The 20,146-nt window shown below is 44.8% G+C and overlaps 1 protein-coding gene across 2 annotated transcripts in view; it reads left to right on the top strand.

The window, feature by feature from the left end:
* The window catches only part of Marchf4 (membrane associated ring-CH-type finger 4), a 103,892-nt gene extending 89,368 nt beyond the window's left edge, over positions 1–14,524 (top strand). For both annotated transcript variants that reach the window (XM_047542837.1, XM_047542838.1), the window contains exon 5: positions 12,803–14,524. In XM_047542837.1, coding sequence (XP_047398793.1) covers positions 12,803–13,170 — 368 coding nt within the window. In that variant the 3' untranslated portion in view covers positions 13,171–14,524. The remainder of the gene's footprint in view (positions 1–12,802) is intronic.
* Positions 14,525–20,146: the final 5,622 nt, after the last annotated feature.

The following is a 20,146-nucleotide window of genomic DNA, read 5'->3' as shown; positions in this document are numbered from 1 at the left end:
CTACAAATACATCACAAGATAGTGGGATTTGTACCGAGCAGAGAGGAAGGTGGAGCAGGACAGAGAGCAATGAACTCTCCCTAGGAGGAGTCACAGGAAGCTTGCCAAAGGAAGGAACCCTATCCTTAAAGGTAGTTTCCAATGATAAATCAAAGTTTACACAGAAGAGGAAGAACATTCTAGGCAGAAGGACTTGCCTGTATGGAGCAGACAGGGTGAACAAAGTATGCTCGGTAAACTTCAGATGGTTTTGTATATCTTAGTGCAAAGCTACCAAGGTGGGAGGTTGGCAGTGGGCAACAAGTTGGGAGGTTGGCAGAGATTCCAGAGTCATGAATCATGTGCTAATAATTCAGACTTTACCCTGCTGAGGATGGGGAAACACTGACAAAATTTTACACAGGACAGAAGTTTGATCAGATATATGTCTTGAACCTATAATTCTGGCAACTGTGGGGACAATGGGTCAGAACTGAACAGACTGCAGACAGGAGAGACCAGTTGGGAAATGCCTGTAATAGTCCAAGCAGGAAGCAAAGAGATGCAATGCAGTGGCAGATGGATAGAAGTGTAGTGGTGACCTTGATATGCAGGTAGGATGGACCCCTTCCAAGAGAGTGGGAGCCCCAGGGCTCTGGCTTGAGTGGAGATTAGGCACAACAGCTGAGCTTGAGAAGGGATGAGCAGTGGGTAGAGCAAAGAGGATCCAAGGGGTATGTCTCTGGCAAAGGCACCAAAACAAAAGGACCATCTTAAGTTTAAAATCTAGGCAGAGAGGCAAGAACCAGTTTTTCATCCAAGAGTTTGCAGTAGAGAGAAACAAGACACATGGAGTGCATTATGGACTGCAGAGAGGAGAAGGCAGTGCCAGGAAAGTTCTCTCTGTGGGGGAAGAAGGGAGTGGGCCCATCATAGCACACAGGTGGTTCCCTCCTGTGATGCAGAGGAAGATGTCGAGGGCAGCAGGCCAATTCTGGAGACCACTGGGAAATGGGGGAGGTGATAAGGGAGGGATAGGAATCTACAGTGTATGCCCAGCTTTCTGTCAGCCATTGGATTAGGCCAGCAGACAGATTTTGAGGTCAATAGTAAGAAGTCCTTGAAGCTGTGTGTTTTGATGAAATGATGTTTGTAGGAGGAGTGTTCACAGAGGAGGTGGTTAGGGACAAAGAACTGGAGGACATTAAACATTTAAGGGATTGATGGAGACAGAGGATGAGAAAAATAAATGGGACCAAGTCTCCAAACTCAGAGTGGCAGATTTCCCCAAAGAGGCAGGAACTGTGCTACAGAATAGGCTAGGACCTGGGGCCATATCTCACTCAGTTTTTCACTACCCTTGTGCTCATGAGTGATTTGTCCACCCCTGTCTGCTTCCCTTCCCTCATCTGCAAAATGGTATGATAACAGCATCCTCAGAAGATCGTTGAGAGAAAATGGCATATGTAAGGGGTCAGCACTCAAGAGTATCAGGGGTCAGAGCAGGAGGCACTGGAGTAGGGTTGATTCTCGCTGTAGAGGGTACTGAACAAAGTCTTGCCAAAACTGACGACCTAAATCCAGTCCCAGTCTAGAGACAGACCTAGCCTGACCCTGCATCCTCATCTAATTAAGAGTCTGTTCTTATTTGGAGCATTGCCTTCCCTTGAAGCTTCTTGGGTCCTTCACCTGCATCCCCTCGCCAAGATCTGATTACATCTAATGGCCTCATTCTACCTGACTCCTATTCCATCATCTCTAGTGATGTTGTCCACTGTGGCCAGAAGGCTGACAGGGAACAAATGGGACACTCTTTGCTCCAGTGAGTCAAGTTATTAGGATTTAACAAGAGCAAATTAATTAAGGGCTTTGGCACCAAAAAGCACATATACATTTTTTACTCTGCAGACCTAAGAGGTTGGTCATCAAAATTTCAACCTTGCAAACATGAGGGCCTCCTCCGCCTCGTGTTTGTTTTTCACCTGTGAGTGGAAGAGGGTCAGGGGGAGGAAGGAGAGGAATGTTTCTGAGATTACTTCCAAAGCTTTAAAAGAGTAGAATATGGCAGTCAAAAAATTATAGGAATGTTTTATTGTGAAGGCTTCCTGTGTGTGTGGTCCCTTGAGGCTCTTTCCAGTGATAGAGAAATGCTTGGCCCCTGCCCTTAGAAATAGAGATTTATAGCAAGTGGGAGGGGCAGCAGGATTGTGAAAACATTTTTTTCAAACCTAACTTTGATTCACAGTAATTAATAAAAAATACATGTATGCCCTAAAGATTCCTTCCTTCCTTCCCTCCTTTCAGCTAGAAATGACCCCACCTGTCAAGTCTATTAATTTTGTTTGAAACTATGGCAGAGGCAACCTGGTGCAGGAAGACTAGGAAGACTAGAATAGCCACTAACAACCTTGGTGACCTTGAGCAAGTTAATTCCTCTATCTGCAAGTGGTTTCCTCATCTATAAGATGAGAGTTGAAGCCAATAATCTCCAGGGTGCTTCCTGGTCTGACATCCTAGGATTTGGACGTTACATTCGTTGTGAGAAGATGGCAGGGCTCTCAGAGGCCAGCTTCTGTGGCTGTGGGGGATTCCCAATAATGTCAGGCCAGACATGAGAAACATCATCCTAATAAATGGGCAAGAGGGTGCTCAATCCATGGTCTGTTAGCTGCATGCAGTTTATCCAGTTTTCTGGATTAACTTAATTTATATTCCAATACCCAGGTCTTCGTAGGCAGGGCCACCTCTCTCCACAGCAAAGCTGCTGGATGCTCAGAGGATGAAGGTGACTATTTCAGAAGCAGCTACACCAAGTGAGTTCAAAGGAGACCCACACGAGGGGCACTTCACTTATTCCGTTTGTGCTGACAAAACTCAAAATACTTTAGGAACACCTCTCGGGGACAGTCCTTGGCACAGGACAAATCCAGAAGTGGCATATCTGTCCACTGGTAGGTTTGTGATTAGAAATAGCCCCAATCTAATAAATAAGGTAGATGCTCAAGACAATACACTTGGGGGACTGCATGAAACATGCCATCAAGTCACAAACTGCTCTTCTCTTTTGTCCCCTAACCTAGCACTAAAGGTATAACTCAATAGAAGTTCCTGAGCAGTGGGAGACTCTCCTTCACACACTGATTCAGGGACTCAAGCTCCTTCCATCTTGTAGCTCCACAGTCCTCCAGGGCTTTTAAGTCTTTCACCTTCAGTTAGTAGAAAACAAAAGAGAACACAAATGAGTCAACCCACCTCACACTTTCCCTTCAATACTGACTCATGTTCACATTCAGTACTGGTTACCTGGTCCACCCTAAGTACAAAGGACTGGAAAATGTCATTCCTGCTTAGTGGTGATGCTATACTAAGGAGGGGCAGTGTGGAGTTTTGGTGGACAGTTAACCCTCTCTATGACAGAGGGCCCATCCTGTCAAGTTATTTCCAGAAATGTTTTGAGCTAGGAGAGTCTGATAGGAGAAAAGACCCAAGTAATCTTTTAAAGTTCCAAGGAGTTTAAGAGACCAACTCTTGTTGGAGATAGAAATTTTGGCACGTCTGCTTAAATGAATTACTTTTGTAACATTATAATAACTTATATGGATTGTGGCCTGGCCACACCATTGAGAAGCATGAAGCTGAACCCCTGGAGAATATCTGGTAGGTGCTAGCATCTCCAAGCAGCACCAAAAATAGCTTGTTGTATTTACCTATTATTTATGTAAGATGAAATCACATGATACTTATTTAATAATGATAAAATAAGAACTAGCATTTATTATTCGTTGTATTTCAAGTACTGTGAAAAGTTCCATATGTGTTTTAAGTATTATCTTATTTACTCCTACAACTGTATGTAGTTACTGTCATAATGCCCATATTCCTGAGGAGAAAACTGAGGATGAGAGATGAATCATCCAAGTCTTCCAACTAAAACCCAATTTCATTTGATTCCAAAGCCTGCATCATTAAATCACTCTGTTAAAACACAGTGTAACACATAATTGCAAAAGACATCTCCTTATGAATTCAAGTAGAAATTGTATACACACATGTAATTTTTTTTTTCAGTGTTGGGGATTGAACCCCGGGCCTTGTACTTGTGAGGCAAGCACTCTACCAACTGAGCTATATTGCCAGCCCAACATGTAATTAAAAAAAAAAAAATTGTTTTCTTAGTTTCTCACTGTTCCAGGGGTGCACATGACCTGGAGCATGGAAAAGGAAGCACCCCCTCAAAATATGGCACTGTTCTGTTTCAGATGAACCTGGGGTTATGTCCCACTTCACAGGCAAGCTGTGTCTTCCTGGGCAGGACGTTTAGCCTCTCAGGGCTCGCTTTCCTTTTCTGTAAAGTGGAGATAGTAGGCTTGCCTCATAGGATTTCTGTGACAGGTAGTTAATTTTTCAAAGTTCTTTTAAAGTGACAGACACAGTAAGCATTACATACATTTAAACTATTGTTGCTGTCATCATCATCATCAGCCATGACCTTCATCATCACCTCCACCCACTAACATGACCCAGTGCGACTGAGGTGATGGCAGTTCTCTTCGCATTCTGTCTAGATAATGAAAGTCCTAAAACTCACAAGGAAATCCCCATAGAAGAAATTCCCAATATCTTAGGATATCTTCCCAACAGACTTCCAGGATTGGACCCCTCAGTGATAGCAGTGCATATTTGGGATTTCAAAACTCTGTCCCCTGCTGGACTCGACTGAGTCGGGCTCACTTCATTTCAAAGCATCTCAGGCTCTTACTGGTCTCCTAAGGAAGGGCTTCTCAAGTCTGCACTGCCCTGCTGAGGAGAGGACTGGAATGGCTCCAAGTCAGAGGCCTTGAGAAACACTATACAGCCCAGCAAGGGTCACTAGGAAGAGAATTCTGACGGAAGTCACCTCCAAGGAGACACCTACCTCTGGGGTAGCATTGAAGGAACAGAAACAGAAGGGAAACTAGCTTTGTAGTCACCCTCATCGAATGCTTTTGGCATCTTTTGTCCTTTGAATCTTCACTGCTGGAAGCATTTAAGTAAAGGTGAGCCTGCCCAAATGTAGCCCCTTGATCCACCTCTCACCACCTCCTCAGGGAAGCTTCCAGAAGTACATCCTGGCTGCACCTGTGGGAAGCATGAAGATGCATCCCTGGAGAATATTGGGCAGGTAATGACCAATCTGGAGTCTCCCAGCAGCACTCCCTGAACTCACCAAAATAGCCAGTTCTGTTTCCCTTTCCCACACTTGTGTGTTATGTTTTTTAGTATAGTTCTGAATAGGGGGGGTCTTTGACCAGTGAAATCTGGAAGCTATGTGTTTGGTCGTGGTGGTACTCAGTGTAAGACATTAGGTCTCACCTCAGAGCTGTTTGACGGGAATTCTGCAGGGCAGGGAGTGTCCCTCAACTGGCAGTACTTAAGGCTTTGTGGGTGGGAGAGGAGGTGCAGGAGGGAGGGCTTGTCTCTATACCTATAGAATCCATTAGTTTCTAGAGCATCTTTCAGCTGGGGCATTTTATCCATCTATACACGTTGACTCAGCCTGAGGATTGGGAAGAACAGTTCAATGGAAGAAGAGGCACTTGTGGTGGGGACAGGTTGCCAATGAAAGAGGCAGAGATGTGGTGTCCTATGGTGTCCCCAATAACAATCATGTGGCCTTGAGTGTTAAATGTGTGTCAGATGAAGCATGCAGGACTCATCACCTTATTTGTGAGGAGCACGTATTGGTTCCAATCTACTGATAAGAAAACTGAGGAAGAGGAAATCATTTACCTAAAGCCACAAGGCTAGTAAGTGGCAGGAAGTTTAATGCCAAGTATATGCTCATTGGTGAATGAGTTAATTCTAAATCACAGAACCCAATGATCTTGGGTCTGGGAGATGAAATATTCATTTCTTCTGTTGCTTTACATTTTGGGAAGGCTCACCTTTACTCAAATAGCAGTGAAAACTCAAAGGAAAAAAAAATACCAAAAGGTTTTGATAAGTGTGCTTCTGTGAAGCAGTGGTCAGGGATAAGGACCATGTTCCAAGCAGTGCTACTGAAGTGTGGCCCACCCACAAGCAGATCAGCATCACCTGAAGCTTCTTAGAAATGCAGATTGTCACAGGGTGCCATGTCTCAAACTTGCAACTTGGAATGCTGAGGCAGGAGGATTGCAAGTTTGAGGCTAGCCTCAATTTTTTTTTTTCTTTTTAAAAGGATTGGATGGAGCTCAGTGGTAAGTTGACCCTGAGTTCAATCCTCAGTATCAATAAAGAAGAAGAAGAAGGGAGAAGAAGAAGTACAGATTCTCAGGCTTCATCCCAAAATTTCTCAGTTGAACTCTCCAGGGGAGAAGGGGCCCAGAAATCTGTTCTACCAAGCTCTCTGAAGATTCTGGTGCTTGCTAAAGTTTGAAGAGCACTATTCTAGCATTGTTGGCAATTTTTATGCAGCTTAAGCCAGGATTCTAGCAGGAGGTGGAAGCAGAGCAGGAATTCTGACAGTACTAAGGGGATCAGAGACTTCTCTATAAACTTTTGTCTTGCCCAGACCTGTCATTCCATACATGGTGGGAAGCAGTGGTCTTGTCCATCACAGGTGCTCATAGAAGCACATAGCAGGTCCTCAGGAAAGACTAACTAAACAAAATTAGGTGTTCCTCACTGCTCTGGACATAGCAGGAACCAATGGTCAAAATGCAGCAGGAGAGCAGTGGGAGGCTCCTTCAGGACTCTGCCATTGCCATCATGAGTAGGAGCGTGAGGGGTGCTCTGGAGGCAGGAGTGCCACTCACAGCGGCATGCCTTCCCTCCCACCCTCGCTGGCCCAGCAAAGGGCCATTTCTGCTGGGGGGAGATATAACAAAAGACGGCTCTGACAACCTGTGGGGTCTACACCTATGTGAAGAAGAGGAGCCCCAAAAGGAGGAGAGACTTGAGAAAGGTGAAGATGCAATTTCGTCCTGAACTGGGCTCTGCAAATACAGCCCAGGGCTGCAGGTGATAACTGTTAAGTTAACTAGAAACCCTCAGAAAAGGGTTCAATCAAGTTACTGGGATTCTGGTTTTACCATGCCAGCTTCATTTCCTATTTTCTTCTACTATTTCTCTATCCACTTCTTTATTAGCTTTCTTTCCTCCTCATCTAAAATCAATCTCTTTCTCTATTACTGCCATTTCCTACCCTATCCTTCCGAACCTTACCTGAGTCACCTACCCTATCAAATGATCCCCACCCATCTTCCCCATTTGCTAAAAATCCTTCCATCAAAGGAATCAATAAGTAATTTGTAAAGCAGTAAGCATAGGAAGGGCTGTGGGGAATGGTTGTGAATGAGGTAGTTTGTGTTTTTCCAACTTTTGCCAAACAAGCATTATCTAGAAAAACAGGTGCACCTTCCTCCCCTTCAGCCACCTCTCCATTAAAATGTTTTAATTACTTCCTGAATGCTAGACAGATAATTAAAAGGCAGCATTCAGACCAAAAATTTAAGCCATCCTCTTCAATCAGGGTAAAATTGTCTGATGGAAAAGCTAATTAAGTACCAAATGTAGTGGCTCCCACTGGAAAGAGTTTGGCATTTCAAGATCCTGCTTCTCTCTGCCCAGGCCCCAGGCTCCTCACCACCACCAGGGTTCATTATGCTCCTGATGCTGCATTGGCTGCAAGGGAATCAGCCAGACCTGGCCCTATTCTCAAGGGACTGGCGACCTGGAAGATAGAGCACAGTGGTGTTTGAACAACTTTGTGGAATAAATGGACAAAGGAGAGGCATCGGTGCCAAGGGTGTGCAGGTGCATATTCAAGAGGTGGACAGGAATAAGGGAAGTCAGGAGAGGTGAGGTAGTGGGACAGAGAGGAAGTCTCCTTGTCTAGAATCTGTTAAGCCAGATCAAGGGAGTTCCTGGGGGGCCTTCAGGAGACACCCAAACCCACTGAAACTGTAAGGATGATTTGGATGTCTGGATTTTGTTTTGTTCCCCAGGAATCCTTACCTTGCATCAGCTCCTCAAAGGGGCATGACCCTCATCAAGGGCCAGGAGCCATTGAGACTTTGTCTTCCTCTCAACAAATGCTTGAAGACTTGTTGAGCAAAGTGAGACTTGGGGTCCTTTTGAGATAGTGGAGGCAAAGTGGCAGCGGGTGGCTTGCTCTTGTCTCCTAGAGTCTCATGTGGTGAAGCATCAAGAGCTTTGAGGTGAGGGTGACTGTTGTTTGCTCCTGCAACCTGGCTCCTGCCCTGGGCTGTCCATCCCCACAGGACCATCCCATCTCTCCTCGCAGCCCCAGTCACCTCTTTTGCCATCATAGGCCCAGCCCAGTGACCAGCCACCCTCCCCATGTGGACCACCATCCTTTCCCTGTTGGCTCATCCCAATTTCCCAGACTTCCACTGTGCCCTCTGCTACATAAGCAACCTCTTCTGTGTGTTTGTTTCATCTGTCTTTGCCTGAAACAGCTGTCTTCTGAGGACGCCGCTTCCCCCATGACTCTCTAGTGGTGGCTCTTCTCTCTCTCCCTCTAGTCAGGGGGGGGGACCCTGGAGCTGGGTCTGCGTGCTTTTTGCTCCCCACTACCTCTTTCTTGCTGGCTCTCTTTTCCTTCTGAAGCCCCAACCCTCTGAACTGTGTGTTCTCTTTCTCTACCTCCCTTCTGGATGCTGTTGGCTACAATTCCTGATGTAGATGGCTCATTCGCCCCTCCCACCACTCCTGTCCATAGCATCTGTATACTGCAGTGGTACCATCCCATTCAGAGGCATTCTGGAAATGCATGGGGTTTGTTTATTTTCTAATGTAGCTGTGCCCCAGGATTTATGTTGAAATTTACCTTGTTTTGCTACAAATATCTTCCCTTTTGCTTTATGTTAGGGCATCCTATTGTTTGGGTTTTTTTTTTTTTTTTTTTAAGAAACCATAGTAGCTTATAATAGTTTATCAATTTGATTTCAGGATAGGAAAGGGGACATTAAAATATACTTATTATAAAAAGAGGACATTTTGTCTGGTATAATTGAGGATGGCTTGTGCTTCTCTATTACTCCACAGATATTTTCCTGTAGCCCACATTAGCCCTTAATTAAGTGGTCAGTCCCTAGACCCATAATCAAGTGATCCCTCCCCAGATCCATCAACATCAATAACTACACTACTTCCAAAATTTGGATTTAAGTCTGGCCATCACCCCCCAATCTTGTAGTTCACTGACTCCAGTAATTCTCCAGTCTCATGAACACCTTCTGGTATTGACTCTATCACTCTTCATTTTCCATGTCTCCTATATCTTTTTCATCCTCAATCTTTCCATCCTCAGCCTAGGCTCCAAGGTCCACCATAATAACCACTCACTTGAAAACATGAATAACTGCCATGTCTGCTTACTCAGAAAAGCAGTTTATGCTGGTTAAACTCACAGCTTTCTTACTCTTCACATATACCTGAGCAAGCAGTCGAAGATGTGGAGAAAGATTATACAATCTATGAGTAAACACACTTGAGATTTATGGCCACAAATCTCAAATGGGCATTGGATGCAGCCAGATAATTCTATCACATCTACCTCATAAATGCACTCTTTCCAGTATATGATTCCCCACCTTCTTTCTCCACAAAAGCTCATCATATCCTCCCTGATGCTTTCCACCTTAACTGATGATCCCATGGGAGACAAAGATGCTCTTGGATGAGAACGACTGATTTTCTCACTATCACTTCTATCATCCTACTTCCACCTGTGCCCATCAAGCCAATGGCCACACCTTAATTTACTTGAGCTGACCTCTCAACAACATTTAAAAGAGTTACCATGCCCTCTTTCTTGACACATCCTCATGTAACTTCTGGGTCTCCCCACCTACTGGACTTGCTTCTACCCTATTGATGGCTTCTTCAGAGCCTCTTTGCTGGCTATACCTCCACCAATACCTCCACCAAACCTGCCAACATTAGAAGCCCAGGGCTGTACACGGGCCCTCTTCTATCCTAGAATATCTCAGCATTTCCAAGTCTTCAAAGTCTACCTGTCCTAGTCTATTTTGTGTCGTTATAAGAAAATAACCAAGACTGAGTAAATTATAAGTAATAGAAATTTATAATAGTTCTGGGATCCAGGAGGTTGAAGATCACTGTACTGACATCTGTTAAGAGATTTCTTGCTACATTCTCCCATGGTAAAAGGAATGGCAAGAAAGAACCAACTTTCTGTTAAACTCCTTTAGAGACACATAATCCCCTTCACAAGGAAGGAGTCCTTATGGCCTGATTGCTTCTTAAAGGCACCACTTCTTTAGACTATCTCACTGGCAACATCTGAAATTTGAAGATTACGCATTCACCCTCTACACTCAAGACCTCTATCTCCAGTCCAGATTTATCCCCAAACTTCAGTTTTACATGTCCAATTGCCCACCTGACCTTTCAGTTAGATTTCCAAATGGACATCTTAAATTTTCTTGACTAAAATATCACTAATCACTGTTGTAGGTTGAATGAAGGCCCCAGAGACATTCAGGTCCTAATCCCTGAACCATTAATGTTACCTTAGGTGGAAAAAGATATTAATTTAAAGACTTGAATTGGGGAGATTATCCTGGATTATTCAGTTGAGCCCCACATAGTGTTCTTATGAGAGGGAAGCAGAGAAAGATCTGACGACAGAAGCATAACAGGACATGTGACAATAGAAGAAAGAGGATGGAGTGAGGCAAGAAAGGGGGACGATGCCAGCAACTTCTAGAAGCTAAAAAAGGCAAGGAAACAGATTCTCCCTCAAAACCTTCAGGAAGACCCAAGTCTGGTGACTTTTTCACTTTGGTCCAGTGAGATGGATTTTGCCTTCTAATCTCCAGAACTGTAAGAGAATGCATGCATGTGGCTGTAGGCCACTAAATGTGTAGTCATTTGTTACAGCAGCCATTGCAAACTAATACAGTCATTGCTACAAGTCCACATCCCTGGCCCTGGTGCCCTCCACATCATGGCAAATGATATTCCTACTCATCCAACAGCTGAGACCAGAAGCTTCAGAATGATCCAGATGTTTCTCTTTGCTTACGCCTCACCTGTCAGCAAGTCTGTCAGTTTTCCCTCCAGCATACATCCTGCCTCCAACAATGTCTCACTGTCTGTGCCGCTATCACCCTAACCTAGGCCGTTCTCATTTCCAACCTGCATTACCTCATCAACTTCCCACATAGTTTTCCCCTCCTACTCTTGTCCCTGTCTGCACCAGAGTGAATTTTCTGAAGGGCGAATCAGAGTCCATCATTCCCTCTAGTAAGTCCTTCAGTGGTGTTTTAGTCAGCTATTTCACAGCTGTGACTAAAAGGACCTAATCAGAACCATTCAGGGGAGGAAAAGTTTATTTAAGGGCTCATGGTTTCAGAGGTCTTAGTTCAACGAAGGTTGGCTCCCTTCCTTGGGGGCTCAAGGTGAGGCTGAACATCATGGCAGATGAGTTTGGCAGAGGGAAGCAGCTTACATGGTGATCAGAAAGCAGAGAGAGATTCCACTCTCCAGATACAAAATACATACTGTAGCCACGCCCCAAGTCCCACCTCCTCCAGCCACATCCTGCCACTTCAGTCATCACTCAGTTAATCCCATCAGGGACTAATTCAATGATTAGGTTAAGGCTATAACCCAATCATTTCTCCTTCAAACCTTACATTGTCTCACATGTGAGCTTTTAGGGGACACCAAATCTAAACCATAACAAGTAACTTACCATTATACTCAGGATTAAATACAAATTCCTTGTCAATACCTAAAAGACTGGACCATGGGTTGGCCTCTGTCCATTTTATCTCCCTCCTTCCCTGCACATTCACTATTCTGGGCACACAGACCTTCATTTCTGACCCTTGTTTGTTCCATCCCCACTTCCTGGTTTTGGCACTTGTATTTCTTATCATTAAAGTGCTCTCTGGATCCTTTGCAGAAGTCCTTCCTCATCATTTAAGTCTCAACTTAAATATCACCTCCTCTTTTCCATTCTTGATAAAATAGGACCCTCAACTCAGTAGCCAGTGGCTATTTAACCCTACTTTATTTTCTTCCTAGCAGTTGTCAGCATCTGAAATAGTCTGATTGGTTTCTGCCTTATTGCATGTCTCTCTACTTTAATGTAAGCTCTCTAAGAACAAGACACTGTCTGTCCCCATCACTGCAGTATATCCCATGCTTGCACACAGTAGGCACACAATATTTATTTGCCTTGTTGCCTGATGTGACTCATTTCCACTCTACCGCTGCCTCTGGCCAATATAACTCTATCATGTTATCCCTCCCAGGGGTTTTGTATTTCAGTAGCTTCAGGCTATTTGTTCAAAGAGCTAACCAGAATTTCAGACATTGTTCAGCAGGTGTGGAATGACCATAGGGTTTCTTATATGCTGCTTTTAAAAGCACACAATTCATTCAACATCTGTTAAATACTGGGTGCCATGGATACATAAGGATATTTATATCATGCCTCAATGGAAGAATTTGGTTTGCATCAAGCCAAGAAGGAGGCAAATGGAGTTCAAGAGGTAAGCAAAGGTATTGTATGTCTATTTCATGACTTGGTGTGGTGGCCCCTCCACCTTCTCCCTGCTGAAGGAAGACTTGTCCAGCCTAGGAATCTAGGCATGACCCAGTGAGGCTGACCTAGAATTCTGATGGGACGGAAATCATGTGACTCAGAGCTGGAAGGTAGATTTGAAGAATACAAACCAATAAGTCCCAGATCATTCCAGGACCTGTAGCTGTTTGTAAATTGAGGGAGACCGTGGCTTTCTCCTGGCAGTGGCTCGCCTTCTCTTGCTCAGCCTTTGTTTTTCTCTTCTCCCTGTTGCCTCAGGTCTCATCATCCACGAGGGACCCTCTGTGTACCGCATCTTTAAACGGTGGCAGGCTGTCAATCAACAGTGGAAAGTGCTGAACTATGACAAGGCAAAAGACCTGGAGGATCAAAAGTCAGGAGGCAGGACGAACCTCCAGACCTCCTCATCCGTCCAGGCCAATGTCCCCTCCTCGGAAGGGGAGGCAGCCAGCAGCCCTGCCCCTGAAGAAGGCCCTACCCGGGCTGCCAGTCACCCCTCAGGCCATCTGTCCCATCACCACTGTGCTTACACCATCCTGCACATCCTGAGTCACTTGAGACCTCATGAACAGCGGAGTCCCCAGGGCGGCAGCCGAGAGCTCGTCATGAGAGTCACGACAGTGTGACTGGAGAGCCCTGGGAGAAAGGGAGAGAATGCAGGAGGAAGGGAGCAGGTGTGGGGAGGCCAGAGCAGGAGGCAGAGGGCCTCGAGGGAGCCCGGAAAAGGGCAGAGCTGGAGGGAGGCGGCACCAGGAGCAGTTCTGTGATTCCAGTCAGTAGTGTTCTCTAACAGCAACAGCAAAGGGAACCCACACAAGCTCAGCAACCATGGCAATACAGACAGAGCTAACAAAACAACCTCCTAGGTGCAGCGTAGGTGCAGGAGGAGAGGTTGAGGGAGGGCAAAGTGGTCTGACTGGTAACAGTGCCTGTGGTGCACAGGCGGCAGAGAGAAAAGGCGAAGGTGACCAGGAGGAACAGCATTTGGAGCCTGCTCCGCTTCAACCTTGACTTTCTTTTTGTTTCTCCCTGGTCTGTGCTCCTGGGCAGTGGGGGGAGGGGGAGGGACATGTGGGCTGGTAGGGCGGACGCACCGGCTTTGGAATCTCTGCGCTCACCTTGTCGCAGAATTTTTTTGATGATTCAAATGACTTTAGGGACCCTGGGATGGATGGCTCAGGAAGGGATATGTTGGGGTGAGTGGCCAGGGGTGTCTCCTCCCATGAGAACCTTCCCCGCTGGGCTCAAAGAGGGCTTAAGTTTGAAGATGGGTGTCTGTCTGGGTCCTTGTTACTCTATTTCATGTTGATTTGGCTCAAAGATGTTTACAGGACACACACACACACACACACACACGCACACACACACGCACGCACACACCACGAGGAAAGCTGAATTTCTGGTAGGTAGCGCGAGCACAGTCTTGCTGCTGTGGTTTAGGCTTTGATGCTGTCAATCCAGGAGAAACTTTCCCAACTACCCAGCCCCACCCATGACTAGGTCAGGCTCAGTGCCATCCTCTGTGACCTGAGCCCAGGAGCAGACCCAGGCCACCCCCCAGGTCCCCTTCCACGCAGGTCTCCTAGCAGAGTTGCTGTGGTATGGGCAGAAGTTGGCTGATGTACTCCAAGGTGGAATGGAAATCTGGTTCAGTATTCCTTGCTGCTTGGGGCCCTCCCCAAAGAGATGGTTTGGTTAGTGCTCAGTGCGGTGTGCTCCCGGGTCCTTCCTACGCAGCCAGGCAGGCCAAGGTCCTCCCAGGGAGCACCATCTTTGGAGCCCACCTGCTGGTTCCTGGGACCCTGCCAGGGAAGGCCATTTGGTGGTCACTTGCAGAGTTTCTTGTTGTTGTTGCACAATGGCCACATCATCCTTGGGTATTAAAGGGACACTGTCAAGTACTTTTTTAAACTAGTTTTTAGGGTTTTTTAAAACTCTCTGTCATTTGTAATATTCTCTTAAAAGCTTGAAAATAAAATTTCTTTCCCTACTACTTGTGTCCCTTTCCATACAAAAGTTTCTCCTTCCTCTTTCCCGTTCTCCCTCTGTGATATAACCTAGAGCAGGAACTCCAGCGTTTTCATCTCTCCTTTGTGTGCATTGGTGAAGCAGGGCAGGAGCTGCTCCTGTTGGCGTGTGGTGTGCGTGTGTCGTGCTGTTTTTTTTTTTGTGTGCACCTACAGGAAAGCACTGCAACTCCCAGCGGCTAGGTTTCCTAGAACAGGAAAAATGTCCAACCTCTCCCAACGCTATGGCCAAGAAACCTAGAAGTTGGGACATTATGCTGTGAGGAAGCCGGGGGCTCCAGCTCCACCCTGGTGGGCTGTTTCACAGAAGCTGATGTGGCCTCAGGAGATGGGTGCAAGACCTTGAGTTTTCCCTTGAGCCTCAGAGAACAGCCCAAGTCAGGGCTCTGGGAGAAGTTCGGACAGATCATGGGCAGCAGACAAGCCTTCTCCTCCCCTCGGCCTGGCCTGACCCTCCTTCTCTGGAGTCCACAGGTGGTCAGGCAGCGTCATCAGCTGCATGTGCAAAGGCTTAGGGGGCTTCCTCCCCAGTTAAGCTTATAATTCAGAGGGTTGGAAAAGACAGCACAATTGGCAAGAGACCAGAAGACACAGAAGGAAAACACAAAACAAATGACAACCAACAACACTGTACAGAAAAATCACGTTGAGTAAGGGTTTGACTTTTCAGTGTGGTCGAGGGACAGGCTATTCAGTCTAATTAAATATCATGGACACTGAGGTTGTGTTACATGGATTATCCCTTTCAAAAACATTTTAGAAAGCAACAAAAATCTGCATATCATCAGAACTATTGCAACCATTAAGCTATCTTTCTTTGGTGATTCACAGGATACTTCAGAATCCTGTGGACATTTAGAGTTGTCATTCTGAATCTGTCATACTGAAGGACAGGTAATTAATGAAAAATTCTCATAGGATGCTGAAGTTTGTGGGCTTTTGAAGATACATGCTCCACAAGAACCAGGATGTGATCTGTCTTATTCACTGCTATAGAACCAGGACCCATAGTAGTGCCTGGCACACAGTAGGGCTCAATAAACAAGTCTGAATGAATAAGGTATCCTGGGAAGAGTACAGGAGGACGCATGTCCAGCACCCAGGAACATACAGTGCTTTTTATCTGCCAAACTGTCCCAAACCTTCACCAATATTTTAACTCATTTAATTCTCCAAATCAATGGGAACTAACATTATTTTAATTTCCCAGGTAAGGAAAGTGAGATATGGAAAGGTTAAGCGTTATGACCGAGGTCATGGAGATGTAAGTGGCATGTCACGATGTGTACCTCAGTAGCCTGGTAGCATGCATCAGACTGTTAACCACTGTATTACACGGTATCACACTGGAAAAGTGGAAAGGCATTTACAAGGTTTGTCCTGATTCAAGAGGCAATGGAGGGAAATGATTGAGTCCTACACCAGCTGGATAAAACCCAAGAGCCAGCATGTCACATGCCTCTTAAGGTCAACTCAGGTCAGCTTCAACTTCTCCATCCCTCGTCCAATGGAAAGGTTGATTCCTTCATCAGAATTTCTCATAATGCAGACCCTAAATTTTTTTTCCCCCATTTGCCTCCTACTCCAATATCCAGAATCTTCTGAATTTAGGAATTCCATTCCCTGTCTTCAAGTAATTTCTTTATTTGAACCCTGTTAAGCCCAAATGTTGGACATGATTCCTTCACCTGGATTCCCCCTTCCCTCCAAATACTTTGTTTAACAGCTTCACTGCAAATCTAGAGGTAACTTGAGGTTTATTCATTTCAAAACCTATGGTGAGAAACTGCCATATGAAAGGTTCTTGTCAGGTTGGTGCCTCAAATATAAATGAGATAAAAACCACCTTCCAGGATTCTTTTGTCTAGTTATTTAGACCAGTAAGAAGCCCAGCATTTTTCATCAATCTTTTCTCACAAAAAAGCCCGGCAAGCTTATTCATACTAACTGTAAATAAGTAAATTAATGGCATTCCTTTCCTGGGGAATTTGCATTTTTAAAAGGAGATAATGCTTAAGTGAGAGAAGTGCCTTTGTAAGTGATGGAATTTCAATCATCCCCGAGTAGCTGGAGAGTTCAGTTGCACTCGTTCAGCCAGGATGATCACTCTATGTACATGTGCATTTGACACCCAGATACACGTGCAGGAAGATGCAAACACAGCAGCACATACATCCCCTGAAAAGTGCATAGAGTCAAGGCCTGTTGACTGAGCGGGCCTTCGGTATTCCTTGGGAGATAAAGATACCCAGGCAACAGGTACAGAGGGGCAGGAAGTTCCTCTGAGCTGGAATATTCCTTGGTTTGAGCAGTCTCATCGTCTAGAGGTTGGATTTGTGATATCACCTCTTCTGCTCAGTCAGTGACCATTCCAAGGATGTTTTGGTGAAGGGAGCCCTCTGCACCTTCCAACACAGAAGGCCCTCTCTCTTCCAAGAAAGGTATAGAAACTCTGGAACTGCCACTACCCTGAACATGCTGAATCTGTACCTGCCCAGTGAATCATGGTGACATTATTGGAAGTGTCAGTCCCTCCCTCAAAGCTGCAAGGCTGAGGCATCATCTCATAGCATCCATTACTCAAGTTATTTCAGTGGATGTCCTCTTCCCATGGGAAACCCAGGATTATTGGTTTTGATAGGACAGAACCCCTATAACCACTCCTATCACAGAGGTGGGACTGTGATCCAGGCTTGGATAATTAAAGCATCTTATTTCCCTGTCTACAGGCATTGGCTCAGAAATGGGCATGTGAACAAAGCCAGTGAAAGTCCTCCCTGGGACTTTTCCATCAGGACCAGGGGAAACACCATTTCCCTTCACAAAGATTGCTGGCTGGGAGTCAGTAGGTCTTGGAAAATGAAAGACCCCATTTTCTGCCACGTGGAATGTACCTACCTATCTTCAAAATAAAGTCAAGTAGACACATACGGAGCAAAAGGAGAAGAAAGATGGACCTACCTCTCCTGGATCCACCCAAGACTAGGCTGTTTTCGCCACTAGATTTCTCAGGATAATAAATTCTACTTTAGCTTACATTAGCCTTAACTGGATTTATGTCATTGCAACCAAAAAAAAAAAAAAAATCCATTATGAATGTATAGATTTCCAAATATCCTCATCACAAAGTTTTGGGCTAAACACAAAGGAAGTGTATTAGTTGAGAAGTCAAAGAAACTGGAATGAGTTGCCTCCCTCTTCTATGGAGAAGGGACTTGAGTTTATATGGTGTTAGCATTTACAACTGTTACGCTCCTTTATTAATCTGCTCAAAGTTACCAAATGGTTAAATAGAAAGATAGTATGTACAGACATACTGGACACTTTCAAACATTATCTTTTAAAAATTATATTAATAATATTATGTCAGGGAGACAGTGGAAGGATGTATGGTGAAAAGCAGACACAGCTAGTATCCTAACTCTGATTGAAGGGCTGCAGAAGGAACAGGATCCAGTTGTGAGGCCACATGACAGAAGCCTGGATTCTAGGATTCAGAGCAGAAGGTAAGAGCTGAAGCTAGTAGTAAGACCTTAATCCATTCACCAAAGCCAAAGGGGTTATCCATTATTCACCAAGGCATGGCCCCACAAGATGTCCCAAGTCATACTGTTCATTGAAAAATACAAGCTGCAGGACCATATATACAAATGATCACACAGTTATAGAGGCGTGCCCCACCTCAAAAACAGACAACCTTCACCCACATATTTCAAAATGCCATAGGTCACCTTACCATTATTAGTATTGTTCTTGCTAGGTTAAGCAGGCCACCATGAGTTCCTGACTTTAAGAATGAGACCTATGGAAGCAACCAGAACTAGGTCAGAATCTTTTGTGAATGTGGGCAAGAAACAGCATTTTCAGTCTTTGGTTTCCTCATCTTTAAAATAAAAATAATCAATTCACCCCTCAGGACCTTTGCGATATCAAAGACAGAACATATAAAGTAGGCAGTGAATAAATTAGTCCTATTTATTGTGTCATTACCAGCATATAAAATAAACAAGGTTAAAACAAAGCAAAAATAGGTACTTGACACCAATATTCTCTTTTCATTTTTCATTCAGCTACAAGTAACAAATATCCAACTAGGAATAACTTAAACAATTAAGGGCTTATTTTTCTTTTATAATTAGCCATCCAGAGTAAGTAGCTGCCGGCATCAGTCTAGCTGCTCAGCCACGTCACTAGCAATCCAGGCCCTTTTTTCTCTCGGCTGTGGCATCCTTAGAATGTTGATTTGTCTCCTGTGGCTGCAACTTCACAGGCTCAGGTGGGCTACTACAGATCAAAGCAGGAAATAAGGGAGAAGGGGTGGCCCAGCCACATTCCTTCTTTCTGTCAGGGACAGCTTGCACCTTCTCAGAACCATGCTCTGGCTCCTAGATGCTCCCATGTTTCTCATTTGGACAGAATTGTGTCACATAGCCACCTCACTGCGGGAAAGACTGGGAAAGTGATTATTTACCCTGTTCAATTCCTGCTACAGAATACATCAAAGGAGAAAGAGATGGGATTGGATGCTGGCTAGGCCAGCTGGGGGTGTCTTCCCCATACGGAGGATAGGAAGATAAATCAGTGTGCTATTTTTGAGGACCATTTGGTAGCATTCCATTAAATTTAAAGTGCACATACCCTTCAACCCAGGAATTCCATTCTTTTGGAACTCTCCTAGAGAGATAGTGGCAGATGTTGCATTTGCAAAGAGCTTGGGAAACAAGGATGGATTCAATGTAGTTTAATAATGAAAAAAAAAAAAAAAAAAACTGGAAAGAACCTAAGGCCTGACAACATGGGGTGATGAAGTATAAGATATTGAAACCAGCATCCAAGAGAATGTCACAGACCTCAGGTGACTGATAGGGAAAGCTCTCAAAATCATAGTGTTAATTGAGAAATATAACCTGTAGGACAACATGCACAATGGTCACAACTATAGAACAACAATGACAAAAAAATACATTTAATATATAAAATATAGAAAAGTTACCACCAAACTGATTAGAGCTATTTATTTCTGGGAGAAGATGAGGTTCAAGAATGTGAAAGAACTTTCTGAATTTTAGTAAGAATGGATTAATGTATATTTGTGTAATGTTTTACATGATGGTACATGTCTACAGTGGGATAGTAACCATTAAAGATGATGATTTAAATCTTGTTAGAAAATAGGCAGCTCGTACTTGGAGGAAGTCCTAACTTATCTTTCCTGAGAACTTACCTTGGAGGAATGGTTGTCTTTGGGTATGGAGTAGAGGATTCCTGAGTTTTCCAGTTTCTATGGTTCTGGGGTAAAAAACAAGGAAATTTGCAGTTGAGGCTTTATTTGCTGATCCAATGGCAGGCAGAGTCAGGGAGGAAACCCTGAGTTGAATTATAGGAGTGACCTCCCTATCTTTAGCTAGAGCTTGGGCCTCCAGAACAGAGGTTTTCTAGAGCCACCTCTGCAGTAATCAAGGATCTGGAGTTTCTGCTGCCATCACATGCTTTATAGAAGATCCTGCTTGGGCCAGAGGCACTGAGTGCATCTGCAGCCAGACCTCTTTAAGAGTGGCCACCAGGTAGCCCAGCT

The sequence above is a fragment of the Sciurus carolinensis genome, chromosome 3, assembly GCF_902686445.1.
Source record: "Sciurus carolinensis chromosome 3, mSciCar1.2, whole genome shotgun sequence".
NCBI lineage: Eukaryota > Metazoa > Chordata > Mammalia > Rodentia > Sciuridae > Sciurus > Sciurus carolinensis.
Note: the sequence above shows the minus strand (reverse complement) of the source record. Positions and strands in the feature narration are given on the sequence as shown.